Raw genomic sequence first — 14,517 nt, forward strand, 5'->3', positions numbered from 1 at the left:
AATTTTTGGGTGGTAGGGTGTTACATTATGGTATCAGAGCAGTTCGTTCCTATAAAGCCTGAGAGATGGACTGATTATGCTTCTGGGCATACTCTGGGTGTGTGTATGTGCTATTAGGATATCTGATTGATATATGTGGCATAAATATTCATGAGCATGCATCTGGAACTTGAAGGATTAAACTTGTGATATTGAGACTGATCAACTTAATATCACTTGTTTGGTGTGAACAGGGACCAAATGTTGTCTCGTGGATCCGAACGAGGTATTTAGAGAGGAAATCCCGTGGTTGAACCAATGCAAGGACGTCAATGTGGAAACCCTAGTGCTAGTACAAGTAACGTAAGTCGATACTATAGGTCTATGACCCTTACTGACTTCTTCAAGAGTGGTCCACCTCGGTTTAACGGGAACGCCAATGCCCTGGAGGCTGATCAGTGGTTCCGAGAAGTGGAGAAGTTTTTGTACACTCAGCACGTTCCTGAAGTACAGTCAGTGGAGATAGTGACTCATATGTTGGAGGGAGATGCTCAGAATTGGTGGCAAGAGTTGTGTCATACCTTACAGGTGGAGTTAACGGATGTCCCTTGGAATAGATTCAAGACAGAGTTTTACGGTAAATATTTCTTGCATGCGTTTCGCACTGCAAAGGAATTGGAGTTAATGCAGATGAAGCAAAATGATATGTCCGTTGCTGACTATACCCGTGAATTCAATAATCTGTGCCGTTTCTCAAAAACTTGTCAAGGAAATCCAGCCGATTATGAGGAATGGAAATGTACTCAATATGAGAAAGGACTAAGGAGGGATATCTTTAATTACGTGTATCCTCAAAAGCTACCAAATTTCACTGAGTTGGTTAAGAAGAGCCAGCTCGCAGAGGATTGCTCCATGAAGTGGACACTGCTACAGGAAGGCTTTGGTGAGACTACTCCAGAGGAGCCGCACAGGTACGGACTGGGAATGTGCTTTTGATGTGGAGCACCGGGACACATGTCTAGAGATTGTTCGTGTGGGAGAACTGCATATGCGAGTTGGCCACGACAGGATCGAGGTAAGTATGATACAGAATGCGTAGGACAGATTTGTTCTGTGTAGAGCTAGGACCCCGCTTTCGTTTAGGTTACGTAACCGGATATGGAAGTTTAGGACTGGAAAGACTGGACGTAGTTTTAGACTTGGATACAGACTAAGAGTTTAGGCCGATTGAAATATATCTTTGATAACCAGTTAGGTGTCGAGAGAAAAGTATGTTGTGATAGATTTAGTGTCGGAGGTTGAACCAGTTTCGATAGTATTACGTATAATGACACTATTAGAATCAGCAGAACTTGGGAGCTAGATGAAGCAAGTATTAGAAGCGATAAACCCGTCGGTCTAATACCAGCCTGCCTTATAACCCTTCTGCATCGAGCCTATCTTGTATCTTTCGCTTTGCGTAGACTTTTAAGCTATAAGAATATCCTGGATTTGCAAACTAAACATGTCAAGTCTTTCTGTTTTTCTATGACATGTTTAAGAAGGGAAGTTACGCTAGTATGAATCTTTTCCATTTTATATCAATTTTCGAGGGCGAAAATTTTTGTAAGGTGGGTATAATGTAGCGATCCTCAGTTTTAAAAATATAAATATAAATAAGTTATAATTTATTTTATAAATTGGAGTTTTCTATACTTAGAAATTATTTTATTATCGAGTTCGATATCTGCCAATATGAGTAAATATTGGTACTTTTACTGAGTTTAACTTTGCTAATGTTTCACCAAATACTTTTCACCCTTAAGTTACTAATGTTATTTAGATTAGTAACTCATATATTATTAACTTTATATATAAATTATTATTATTATTATTATTATTCGTAAAACACGGAAACAAAAGGCGGTGTTGATTATGCATTACGATTATATATTATTATTATTATTATTATTATTATTATTATTATTATTATTATGCATGGGCTCATATATATATATATATATATATATATATATAAGGCGGCAGCCATTTACTCAATGGAAAGCCATTGCATACGTATACACATATGTATAATATCTAGTTATGAGTATCATTATAATCTTATTATATCATTAGCTTTATATATAATAGTATCAACTGAAGGAATTAAGTAATATTTACTTCATTATCATTATTATACTTGCGCCGCCATATATATATATATATATATAGGAATGAGAGGCGAGAGAGAAGAGTAATCGAGAGAGAAGAGCGAGAGAACGTAAACCTCATTAAACTTCCAGTTTTGATTTCTTACAATTCGTAACTTCAATAAAAAATCTAATCCAGTAAAGTATTCGTATCCTCCTCCTCTACACGTTGGCACCACTTTTGATCGGTAAAAGTTGAAGGTGACGTAGCTCTTCTATTCCTTGGGTTTGGCCAACGGGAGTTTTAGGAGGCACAGACGATTTTGGACGTTTTCTTCTTCGATAGCTCGGTCAGAAAGTTTTCCCGGAGCTTTGAATATTTTGATTCCGTACGAAGGTATGATTTTGGTTTCTCGTAGTTAATGTTTAATGTCATGTGAAAATTTAGGCTAGAAGACCTTAAGATAGGAATGAATTGAATGTATAATTGATGGATTGTGCATATTGGATAAAATGTGTGGTTTAGCTGTTGTTAATAATTTGCTGTTGAAGTTGGTCGGTTTGAAAAAGATTTAATATTGGTATTTGTTTGCTTTTAAAATAATTTGTTACCGGAAATGATTTGAAGGACTGAGAGGTGTTTGATTTGATAGTTGGGACCCTTGAAGGGTGGCAAAAATTCGAGCTTTAGAGGAGATACTGCCAAAACTTCTATAAGAATTGGAGTTTTGATTTAAGGTGGTATTTTAAGAAGAAAGAGATTATTATGTGGCTTGTGTATTAGAGACTATTTGTTGACCCTCTGTCGCAAGATGTGACCGGCCACTTTAACCCCCCGGATTCCCCCATGGGCATACATATATATGAATATTGAATATTATATTTGAGCTTGGAGTTCGACTCCATGGAATACTATATTGTTGAGCTTGGAGTTCGACTCCATGGAATATTATATTTGAGCTTGGAGTTTGACTCCATGGAATATTATTGAGCTTGGGGATGCGCGCACAGAGGGACTGTCCAATGGTTAACTACCAGGACATGTCGGGTTGGCTGTATAACTGACAGATGAGACTCATCAGCCATAGGACGGGCATACATCATATGCATTTGTTTGTTTGCTTGAGTGTGCATTGTTTTGGTTTGCTTAACTGTTTAATTCTGCTTATCCGCTACTTTTTCTACTTGCTGTAAATGCTTCTCTATCTGTGCTTTCCTTGCTTGAACTGTATGTGTATGTTTTCTGAGAAATCCCTCTTGACGAAGGTGTGACGGGAGATGGTTGTTCCACCAATGATTCGGAGGATTGGAGGCGACAGAAAGTGAAGTATTAAGTTAAAGTTAGATTCAGAACTAGAATACCTTAGATAACTTACCTAACTTTTGATTTAGTTTATTTTATTTAAGAATGATTTTGAGTGTCGGAGTTCTAGGAATGCCTCTGGCTTTCCCGAGACCTTTTATATTAACTGTGTGGGCACCTTTACCGTACTGAGAACCTCCGATTCTCATTCCATACTATGTTGTTGTTTTTCAGATGCAGGTCAACAGGTATCTCATTAGGTGTCCGGACACCTGAAGCGAAGTGGTTACTGTGTTATTTTGTTGTGCAGTGATGTATATACACGTACTTAGCTTTCTCTCCACATAACTTATTCTTTTTGATCCTCTTAGAGGTTTATGGATAGGCAGGATTTTGTTTATGTACATCTTGGGTTTTGGATATATATATATATATATTCTCCGGTCAGCCTTGACTTCGCAGACTGAGTTAGGAGCTTGTTATTTTGTACCTATGGCTTTCGATTCCTACTTTTATTGTCTTACATTTTATAGTTATAGTTTGTCTCACACGCAAGTTGTTCCATTTTCGGAGTGTGGCGCTTTTCATTTTGCGATTTTGTTTTACCCATTTTCAAGGCTCCTAGTCTATTATATTTTTTCTACTATTATAGGTATGTGTTATAATTTTTAAAAGTCGTAATATCTCGCCACCTCTATTTTACGACTTAAACGTAAATTTTTTGGTGGTAGAGTATTACAAGCAGCAGTGTCAATATAAAACCCATGCAATTGGAGTTCTGCAATCAATAAACTCCACATATTTTTTAATTTATGCCTAATAAAATTTGTTAAATAGTTAAATTTATTAGTAACTATAATTAAAAACGGACATTTATATATGCATAAAAATAAAAAAGCCTTTTATAAAAATTATAAAGTTTTAAATAAATTTTACTATTCTATTTATCGCTAATAAAGACCTACAAATAAAAATTATTAGTTTTTTTTATCTCTGCTAATAATAACAAAATGTAAATTCTTTAAAACAATTATATTCAACAATCAACATAAACGGCATACTTGTTATCAAATTCTAGAAAAAAATATATACTAAATAATTTATTTTAGAAAAATAAGAATATATGAAAAATAAAAACATACTATTATCATATTCTATAAATAAAAATATATAACATTTTAATTAGGGTTGACAATATGTACCTTATCTGCGGCTACTTAATCCTATTCAATTTGATTAGGTAGAGTTGTTTATCCGATTCGCTGCGAATAAGATAGAGTGCAAGTAAATTTTTTTTGTAAGTAGGATCGAATGCGAATTCAGAGTATATCCTATTCTATTCTACCAACACTCCAAATATATTATATAATATATATTTAAAATTTAAAAATTATATATGTAGTGAATAAATATTAAACCTACAACCTTCTTTTTGTAAAACTCAAGATAATCACTAAGTTAATAATTTAAATTATTAATTTAATATATTTGTATTTAAAGAGTAATATGGTAAGAATTTAGAATTAGAAAAAAAGTGATGAGATATTTATCTTTATTTGTGTTATTTTAATTTTATTTAGAATTTGATGATGATGTTATTTGTAATTTTATTCTGGATTTCTTTAAGATTTATTGTTTTTAATTTTAATTTAAACTTAGTTTTTTAATTTTTATTTTATTAATATGTATGAAATATGGAATGATTAAATTTTATATTTACTTGAAAATTTTTTATTTTCCTGTGGATAAGGTAGGTAGGGTTAAAAACTTTAGGATGCGAGTAAAATTAGGGTGAAATTTTAAAAAAATTTTTAACTCGCAGATAGGATTAGGTAGGGTTTGGATAGGGTTAGGGTAGAGTCCAAACCCTACCCTATCCTATCCATTGTCAGTTCTACTTTTAATATATATATATATATATATATATATATATATATATATATATATATATATATATACTTTTTTTGTTGTGTTATTGTCTACGGTATCTTCTAACTTAACAGGTCAAGGTCTAATTCGTCACGAATTTAAACTCCTTTTAAGATTTTACTACTGTTACATGCACAAGGTGGAATTGAACACCAAAATTTACTTAAGTAGATAAGTAAACTGACCATTTAACTAACCCAAATTGATTTTTAATGTATATACTAAAAAAAATAGGAAAATCAAGTCCAATCGTTAACTGCATGCCTTGTGCCCAACTGGAAAAAAAACTAACCCAGTCTAATATTTTCATCAATTGGCCCGCAATCAGGTCCAAAACTCAAATTAATTGTGTGGTTATTATCTATTAATAAAGTCACCAAAATATACTAATCTACAGTACTCACTGTGAAGTTACTCCTAGGTTGCGGACTTTGTGCCTAATAGGCTACAACTTTCGATCAACAGTTGTCAGAACGAATGACGACCAAATGGTGAACATTAGCTACATAATCAATACGTGTATTCTACATGTGTAGAATCAAACGACTATATGGCACAAGGCATGTAGTTAATGATTGGACTTAATTTTCCTATTTTTTTAGTATATACATTAGAAAGTAGTTTGAGTTGGTCAAGTGGGCAGTTTACTCATCTACTTAAATAAATATCGAGAATTTAATTCCGTCTTGTGCATGCAGCAACAGTAAAACCTTAAATGGAGTTCAAATTCATGACGAATTAGGCCTTAACCTGTCAAGTTAGAGGATACCGTGGACAACAATAAAACAAAAAAAAAGTATATATATTAAAAGTAAGACTGACAATGGATAGGGTAGGATAGGTTTGGACTCTATCCTAACCCTATCCAAATCCTACCATAATCCTATCCGCAAGTTAAAAACTTTTTTAAAACTCCACCCTAACTTTACTCGCATCCTAGGGTTTTTAACCCTACCCTACCCTACCTGACCTTATCTATGGAAAAATAAAAAATTTTTAAGCAAATATAAAATTTAGTTATTCCATATTTCATATATATTAATAAAATAAAAAATAAAAAGCTAAGTTTAATTTAAAATAAAAAAATAAAATATTAAAAAAATTCAAAATAAAATTAAAAATAACCTGATCATTAAATTCTTAATAAAATTAAAATAACACAAATAAAGATAAATATCTCATAACTTTTTTTCTAATTCTAAGTTCTTACAATATTATTCTTTAAATAACAAATGTATTAAACTAATAATTTAAATTATTAACTTAGTGATTATCTTGAGCTTTTACAAAATGAATGTTGTAGGTTTAATAATCATTCACTACATATATAATTTTTAAATTTTAAATATATATTATGTAATATATTAAGAGTGCTGGTAGAATAGAATAAGATATACTCTGAATTTACATTCGGTTCTACCTACAAGTAAATTTTACCTACACTCTATCTTATTTGTAGCAGATCGAATAGATAACTCATCCAATAAAATTGGATATGATTTAGTATTTGCAGATAAAGTATATATTGTCAGCTCTAATTAAAATATTATATATTTTTATTTATAGAATATGATAATAAATATGTTTTTATTTCTCATATATTCTTATTTCTCTAAATTAAATTGTTTAGTATATATTTTTTTTCTAGAATTTGATAATAAGTATGTCATTTGCGTAGAATATAATTGTTTTAAAAGAATTTACATTTCGTTATTATTAGCAAAGATAAAAAAACTAATAATTTTTATTTGTAGGTCTTTATTAGTGATAAATAAAATAGTAAAATTTATTTAAAATTTTATAATTTTTCTAAAAGGTTTTTTTGTATTTTTATGCATATATAAATGCCCATTTTTAATTATAGTTACTAGTAAATTTAAGTATTTAATAAATTCATTAGGCATAAATTAAAAAATATGTTGGACTTACTGATTGTAGAACTTCAGTTGCATGGATCCCATACGGACGCTGCTATTCTATTATGCATTGATATGTTATTTTTGCTAAGATGCTATCTATATCATTGATTGACAACATAATTTTTATATGTGTTGAAAAAATCTCCTTTTTATAAAGTAGCAGAACCCATATTTACTCCATAGTCTGATTTCATATATTTGTTATAAAAAAAATTCTTAATTTAAAAACTGAGTCTATGTATTTTTGTTTTTACTTTTTTTAATTATATTGTGAAAAGATAAACTAAATTTATATTTTACAATAATATTATTTATTTTGCGCATAGCACTGATAATATAGTAAGATAAGAAGATTTATTAAATTTGTCTTTTAAATAATCTGATTAACACAAATTTATAACGATAAATTTTTAAAAAATATATTTATTTTTACCACTTGACTTTAATATTTTTCATAGTAAAAAAATTATTTATTAAATATTAACTATAATAGTGGTATAACTAAAACAGTAGTGTTTATATAATAATATTCTTTAAAAAGATATAATATATTTTAATATTATTTGTTAGGATTGTTGATATAAAGTATTAATAATTTGACCGAAAATTTTGGATTTATTACGTTTTAAATTTTTTCTTAAAACAAAAAAAATGACTTACCAAGTACACATAAAAAATATAAATAATGATAGTGATTAATTGCATAGTTGGGTAAAGAGAAGGCAGAAATAGGAGAAGAAAAAGAAAAATGTGAAGAAAATAATACAATATTTTTTTTTGTTGTTTAAACATGAAAAGAAACAAAGTAAATATTATCTTATATCCGAGCAGATGATTTGCTGGAGATCAACACAAGGCTCAGACCAAATAATATGGTTAGAGTTACTCTTGGCATCATATCTAGCCATTCAATCCGCAACTCTATTTGCTTCTCGGGACACCCACTCAACGTGAATAAATCAAGGACGAGATGAAAGCTCCTGAATCTTGTGAACTAAATCTATTACTTCAGATGAATATCCACTTGTAAGCTCATGCATGATGGGCAGAATGTCAAGACAATCCATTTTACATATAATATCCGTCAAACCGCAATCCCAAGCTAAAACCAATCCCTATAAGCAGTAAATAAGAGAATAATACAATATAATCATAGTAGCAATGAGATAATAATAGATTTATGTATAGAAAATAGTTAGAGAAAAGGATAATACAATACGAAAAGACCATATGATAAAAATAAAAAAAAAATAATTCTAAAAGTATAGTAAAATTAAAGATAGTTTAAGGTGTTGAATATAAAATAAAAAAAAATTATTATTTTTCATCCATTAGAATTATACATAGAAATAAAAAATACTTAAATATAAATTTTTATATATTTTTTAAATTAAATAAAGTTAAAAAAAAATATATTTAACAAAATTTATACATAACTATTTTATAAATATTCATGTTGATTTTATATTTTTGTTACATATTTTAGCAATATAATAAATTTTTTTATTATATTTTATTTGATTTAAATTTATTTATTCCATACACTCTAAATGTTAAATAGCTTGTAAATTTTTTACTTTAATGTTTATTTTTTAATTAATAACTTTAAATTCTTTAATAATAATAATAATAATAATAATAATAATAATAATAATAATAATAATAATAATAATAATAATAATAATAATGTTTTGTGTTTTCCAGAAGAGGCTTGTGGTCCGTCTCATATTGGGCCCGTGGGCCAGGCCATAAGAAGCAAAAAAAAGTCCATTACCATTTTCAATATGCAGAGTGCGCCAGAGGAGTGAAGAAGAGTGAAGAGAGGAAGGAGAAAAAAGAGGGAAAGTTGGAGAATCACAAAAAATGTTGAAGCTGTCTCGCCTTCTACCTTCCATTTCCGGTTCCAGGTACTACAACAAACACTTTTCCTTTACCTTTCAAATGATCAAAACCCCAAACTCAGCCTTTAATTTTTTTGTTAATCAGTCCCCGCTTACTGGAACCCCTCTCCTTTACAAAACCTGATCCTAGGGATTGTCTTCGCCATTCAGCTGCGTTTTCTACAGCTACCAATAATAAATATGCTGCTAAAGGTATTTTCTTTCTTCTTTATCAATTATGCATTTATGCTGAACCATTTCGTTTGTAATAATATGCTTGTGTGCATTAAATTGCAGGATATACCTCAAATCGCATATTTGCTCCTTATTCCGTTTACAAGGGCAAAGCTGCTTTCTCTTTGAGTCCTTGTCTTCCAACTTTCACCAAGTTGGATGTTAGCTCTTAAACCTTATACTTGTCACTTTTCACTATGCGGTATTTATTTTGTGTTTATCTTTGCATAGAGTGGGGCCGTTGTAGTTGATCGCCGTGGTTCAATGATGATGATTTTCATGCACTCCATTGGGGAGCGCAAGTATGACTGGGAGAACAAGCAGGTAATGCTTTTGCTTCTCCGACCACAAGCAAGCAATTTGTTGTTAGGTTGTGACTTTTCTTTAGTTCAAAGTTCAAACCTTTCTTTTGGATCGAAAACCAAGTTGCCCTGATGTATATCCTGTTTCTTTGGATCTTCTTTCATCTATCTCTTATTAGAATCACCTTTTTGCAGAGATTTGCTCTTTCGGCCACTGAAGTTGGCTCTTTGATAAGCATGGGCCCTCAGGATTCTTGTGAATTCTTCCATGACCCCTCCATGTTATCGAGGTTGGTTATCTCACTCCAGCCTTAGTTTTTCGACTGCCATTAAATTATCGTGAGAGAGGCGAATGAGATTGAATTAGAGATACATTTAGGTATCCCGCATTACCCTAATGATGGGACTTTCTTTACATACTTTGTGCTGCAGTAATGCTGGTCAAGTGAGAAAAAGCTTATCAATTAAGCCTCATGCAAGCAGCAATGGCTACTTCGTGTCTTTGAGTAAGATTTTGTGTAATACGTGTGTGTGTCTGTGTGTGGTTTTTGCCCCCTTCTCCTTTTGCACTTATTTTACGTTGAATAATGTATTCCTTGTTCATTTGGATTGTGTCTACTTTGGCAGCTGTTGTCAACAACCTGCTAAATACCAAGGATTACTTGAGTGTCCCTGTCACGACTGCTGAGTTTGCTGTGATGAAGACAGCTTGCAGTGTATGTCATATTTCTTCTCTATATATACTGCATGAATTGTTTCAGTTACATTATTGCTTTCTCAGGTTATGCCTGCTGAGTTTCTGATTGTAATTCGTTGCATATCAGAAGGATGTTATCTGTTATCCTATTTTGAACATTTTCTTTTCTGCCATTAGAGGGAAGGAATAAAAACAATGACTATCATGTCATTTTGTATGCTTATTGTTCCGGAAAGTATTAGGACCAAAGCTAGTACCAAGATAAGGATTGAGAGAGAAGAAGATAGAACTAGAGAGGTTGAGAGAATGAATGAGGAGAATATGAATCTCAGCTCAATGATAGAACTAATACAACAAGTATAATTATGAAATTCTTTTAATGCAAGGTAATGAGATAACAGATATAAGAGCTAACTCCTAATCGACTATCCAGTCTTCATCCTTTCAATTCCATTAAGCAACACAGTTCTAGTTTTCGAACTTCGGTTAATTCATTACTAGAATGCCGTAAATCTTTATTCGTTATCTATATAGCCCATTGAATTTATTCAGAGTTCAACAGAGGTCTCTGTTTGGATTGTTATTAGCGTCAGCTGGTATTGCATACTGTGCCCTGTCAGCGAACCAAGTTTTGTTTTCATTTTATAATCTAAATATAGTTGAATGAATATGTGCTAATTTGTTTGTCTGGACAAGCCCACGCACAGAACATCCCGTTGACTTTTTGCACAATTTACTTGAGACGGGAAGAACCTAGAAACATGTCATTGGGCGGCTAGAATGTGTCATGCCAAGTTTCTTTAACTGCTGAGTTAGGATTCAGGATTTGCTTTAGATTCACTATTCATGCAAATCATCTGTTTCATGTTTAATACGCTCCTTTTATGACAACTTTATGGTTTGTCAAATTGTTTTTCAATGCAGTTTGCATTGCCACACATCATGGGTTGGGACCGCATGACTCATCAGTCAGGGGGAACGGTTGGTCTTCAATCGAAAGTGGAACCACCTGCTTTAGACTTGGAATGGGATAAGTAAATTGCTGCATATGAGATACTTGTGTGAACTGAAATATGTAATGGATCCTTGTTGTTTATGCAGTAATGCCATTTTGTAAATTGTAATATCGAAGACTAGATTTGTTTTGGAACATAACTTGTGATAATCTTTGGATGAGACATGAAAAAGGGATGACCCATCAAATGTCCCTATTTCTGAATCATTGTATTGTTGTTGACCTGTGCTGATATCTGCTAGTCTTGTATTCCTCTGGCTTGTGTTATTTTTTTTAGATTGGAATTAGAGGTTAGTTAAGGCTAAGGATATTTGGATTATTGATTAGTAGTGGAATGGAATAGAGTGGAACAGAATGCATGAGAATTCGGTCCAAATTTTTTTTTTCTCCTTTTAAATTTTACTTAGGTTGATTATTGGTTGAAAAAATGTTGATTTCCTAAATATCTAATTGTTCTGTTCTACTGTTTGAATATTTAGTAATAGAATGAAGTCATATTTATTTTTTTCCCCAATATTATTTAGATATTTCAATTGTATGTAAGTTGGTCTTTTGATTTTTTTTTTTCCTTTTGAAATTAAAAATAAATAAATCTAGTGGAAAATATTTTTGCTTACTTTAGTATTTACTCTGCACAAGTACAACAATAAAAACAACAAAGTTTTATTTCACTATATATTAATATTATTTTTTATATCTTTATTACATCGATACTTTATTTAAAAAATACATCAATAATAATGTTATAATGTCTTTTCTTTTTTATTTTCTTTATTTTTTATTTCAGTTAAAATAATAATAATAATATTTTATAGTACTTATTAAATTTTTTATTTATATTTATATTCACTTGATAAGATGCTTTTCTTATTTATTTAGTTATTTATTTATTATAGTCATAAATTCTTTTTTGTTTTGGTTTAACTAACACACATATTAAAGTTATTAATTAATTTTTTAATAAAAAAAATGCAAAATTGAAGTTTTTATGCCATTTGTGATATATTTATTAAAATAAAAATTTAAAAATTTCTGCTATTAATAATTTTAACAAGTATGTAACCAATGATGTCATATTAGCTAAATCCGTTATTTTATTATCTCATTTATAATTTAAAAGAAGTATGTAACCAATGATGTCACTAAATGCCTCTTAATTAAGCCAGTTTTATTAGTAATACGATATGATAGATTTAGTAGAACTAAATATCTACAGTATAAAAGAAACGGTCCAAATTTAAATACAACGCGTTTGAATACTGAATGTTGAATAGTGTAACCCTTCAGGCCTTCAATTGGTCAAAGCCAATTCCTAATCAACATGTAATGTTACATTATCTTAGACAATTAGAAAAACTGAAAATATAACTTCCTCTTAATTTGTTTAATATACTATCTTCTTTTTTAGATTTAATATTTCTCAAATTTTAGTTTGACCTTTTTTTTTTCTTTTTCTACAAGTGATGTTCCTTATGAAGAAATGTGTTGGTTGTGCCTCCAAAGTCGAACACAACAGCATGCACAACAATAATGCGCATCATAACCCCATTTTAATTGGAGCACAGTTTCTCAGTCAATGACCTACGTTATGTCTCAACTCTCAATAAAGTCAACCCTTATTAATTGGTACTACTATAATTGATTTTCTCTATTTTAACCTCTATCCTATATCCATAACTTGCGTAGTACATATATAACTCACATAGATATTTAACCGCGCCAAAGAAGAATAATAACAAAAAAAAAAAAGGTACATTGATATAATCCAAGAATGTTTTCAAAAGGTATGTAGGAAATTAAAATACCTTGAATAATTCAAATTAGAAGTATTATTTTTCACCTCTCAAATAATAATTGTCATTTAATTTGCATGATTAAAAATATTCTGCCAGAACTTATTCCTTAAGAAAATATAATCCTAGAACAACCACCCTTTTCATACATACACAATATAATATTAACTACTTCGGAAAACCCATTTTATTATACTGTACAAATATCAGCTTGACCAAAAAAATGCTTCCATATAATTAATTTGGTTATAAAAATACAATATTAAATCAAGATTGCTTTTATCAACCTTTGACCATATAATGAATATGTTCCCATATAAATATGAACAGTGCAACCACCCTTTAATTTAACCTACTTGGCCTTAGCTTCTCTTCTTTTTCTTTCTTTCTTTCATCTTATTACATGGCACCATCATCAGCATCAGGTTCTTCAACAGATCAAACAATCACAGTTGAAAAAAGTATTTCAAGAACAAGATTTGCAGAGCTGGGAATTAATTCATGGCCCAAGTGAGTAACTAATTCCTCTTATTTGAGCAAGTATATAAAAAATATTTGATAACAAAAAAATATTAGCTAAAAACTGCGAAAATTTACCTTCTGACTTTATTTAATTCATCCTATAATTCGTAAATAAATATTAAATAAGATAAATTTAAACTGTTTTGACGAATTTATTTTATCTTCCTATAATGTTGTTATTGTAGATGGGCTTGTCCTCCTGGGAAGTACAAGCTGAAATACAATTCACAACAGACATGCCATTTGGTGAGAGGGAAAGTGAAGGTTTATTCCGAGGACTCGTCTTCTCCGGCGGTGGAGTTTTGTGCCGGCGACCTTGTCACCATTCCCAGTGGACTCAGTTGCACTTGGGATGTAATGGCTTCGGTGGACATGCATTACAAATTTGAGCCCTCTCCTGCACCTTCATCTCCTCCTCATTCTTGATCTCATGAGATGAATGCATGGAAGAAAAGAACCTCTAAATATATGTTTGTTTAATTTTTATTTTATCAAATATATGCTGGCTAATATTTTTTTTTTCATCTAGGAAAAATAACAATAATGAATTTTCTAATATATATAATTTAGTTTAATATATTGATATTTAAACTCGCATGTTATTATTTCCCCGTTTCGTCATGCTATACGAATTAAAATTAGGGTGTACATAGGTAGGGTAAAACCGAGTTTAATATGACCCAAATCTGATTCGAAATATACATAGGTCTATTTATTAGATCCGAATCCGGTTCTAGACCCGATGAAACCAATACACTTTCGGACTATAATTATACCGGGTGAAAACCGAGCCGTTAACATTACATTACGTTGAT

General features: G+C 30.8%; 2 protein-coding genes and 1 pseudogene across 3 annotated transcripts; all 3 read left to right on the top strand.

Annotated features, from left to right (window-relative positions):
* Nucleotides 1–240: 240 nt before the first annotated feature.
* LOC107646422 (uncharacterized) lies at nucleotides 241–1,098 on the top strand (annotated as a pseudogene).
* A 7,942-nt stretch (nucleotides 1,099–9,040) lies between these two features.
* Nucleotides 9,041–11,594, top strand: ATWHY2 (WHIRLY 2). Of its 2 annotated transcripts, none has more exons than XM_016349835.3 (8): nucleotides 9,041–9,166; nucleotides 9,246–9,352; nucleotides 9,437–9,534; nucleotides 9,605–9,697; nucleotides 9,871–9,965; nucleotides 10,108–10,181; nucleotides 10,303–10,391; nucleotides 11,297–11,594. In XM_016349835.3, the coding sequence occupies exons 1-8, from the start codon at nucleotides 9,123–9,125 to the stop codon at nucleotides 11,408–11,410; spliced, it is 714 nt and encodes a 237-aa protein (XP_016205321.1). In that variant the 5' UTR covers nucleotides 9,041–9,122; the 3' UTR covers nucleotides 11,411–11,594. The 2 variants fall into 2 exon arrangements, with proteins under 2 accessions (XP_016205321.1, XP_020959802.1); XM_021104143.2 differs by having other exon boundaries at nucleotides 9,052–9,166; nucleotides 9,291–9,352.
* Nucleotides 11,595–13,583: 1,989 nt separating this feature from the next.
* Nucleotides 13,584–14,128, top strand: LOC107646421 (uncharacterized). The gene is made up of 2 exons (XM_016350605.3): nucleotides 13,584–13,690; nucleotides 13,888–14,128. Exons 1-2 carry the CDS (start codon nucleotides 13,584–13,586, stop codon nucleotides 14,126–14,128), a joined length of 348 nt encoding a protein of 115 aa, XP_016206091.1.
* The last annotated feature ends 389 nt before the right edge of the window (nucleotides 14,129–14,517 follow it).

Source organism: Arachis ipaensis, chromosome B6 (assembly GCF_059453495.1).
Source record: "Arachis ipaensis isolate K30076 ecotype BB chromosome B6, ASM5945349v1, whole genome shotgun sequence".
In the NCBI taxonomy this organism is placed as follows: domain Eukaryota; kingdom Viridiplantae; phylum Streptophyta; class Magnoliopsida; order Fabales; family Fabaceae; genus Arachis; species Arachis ipaensis.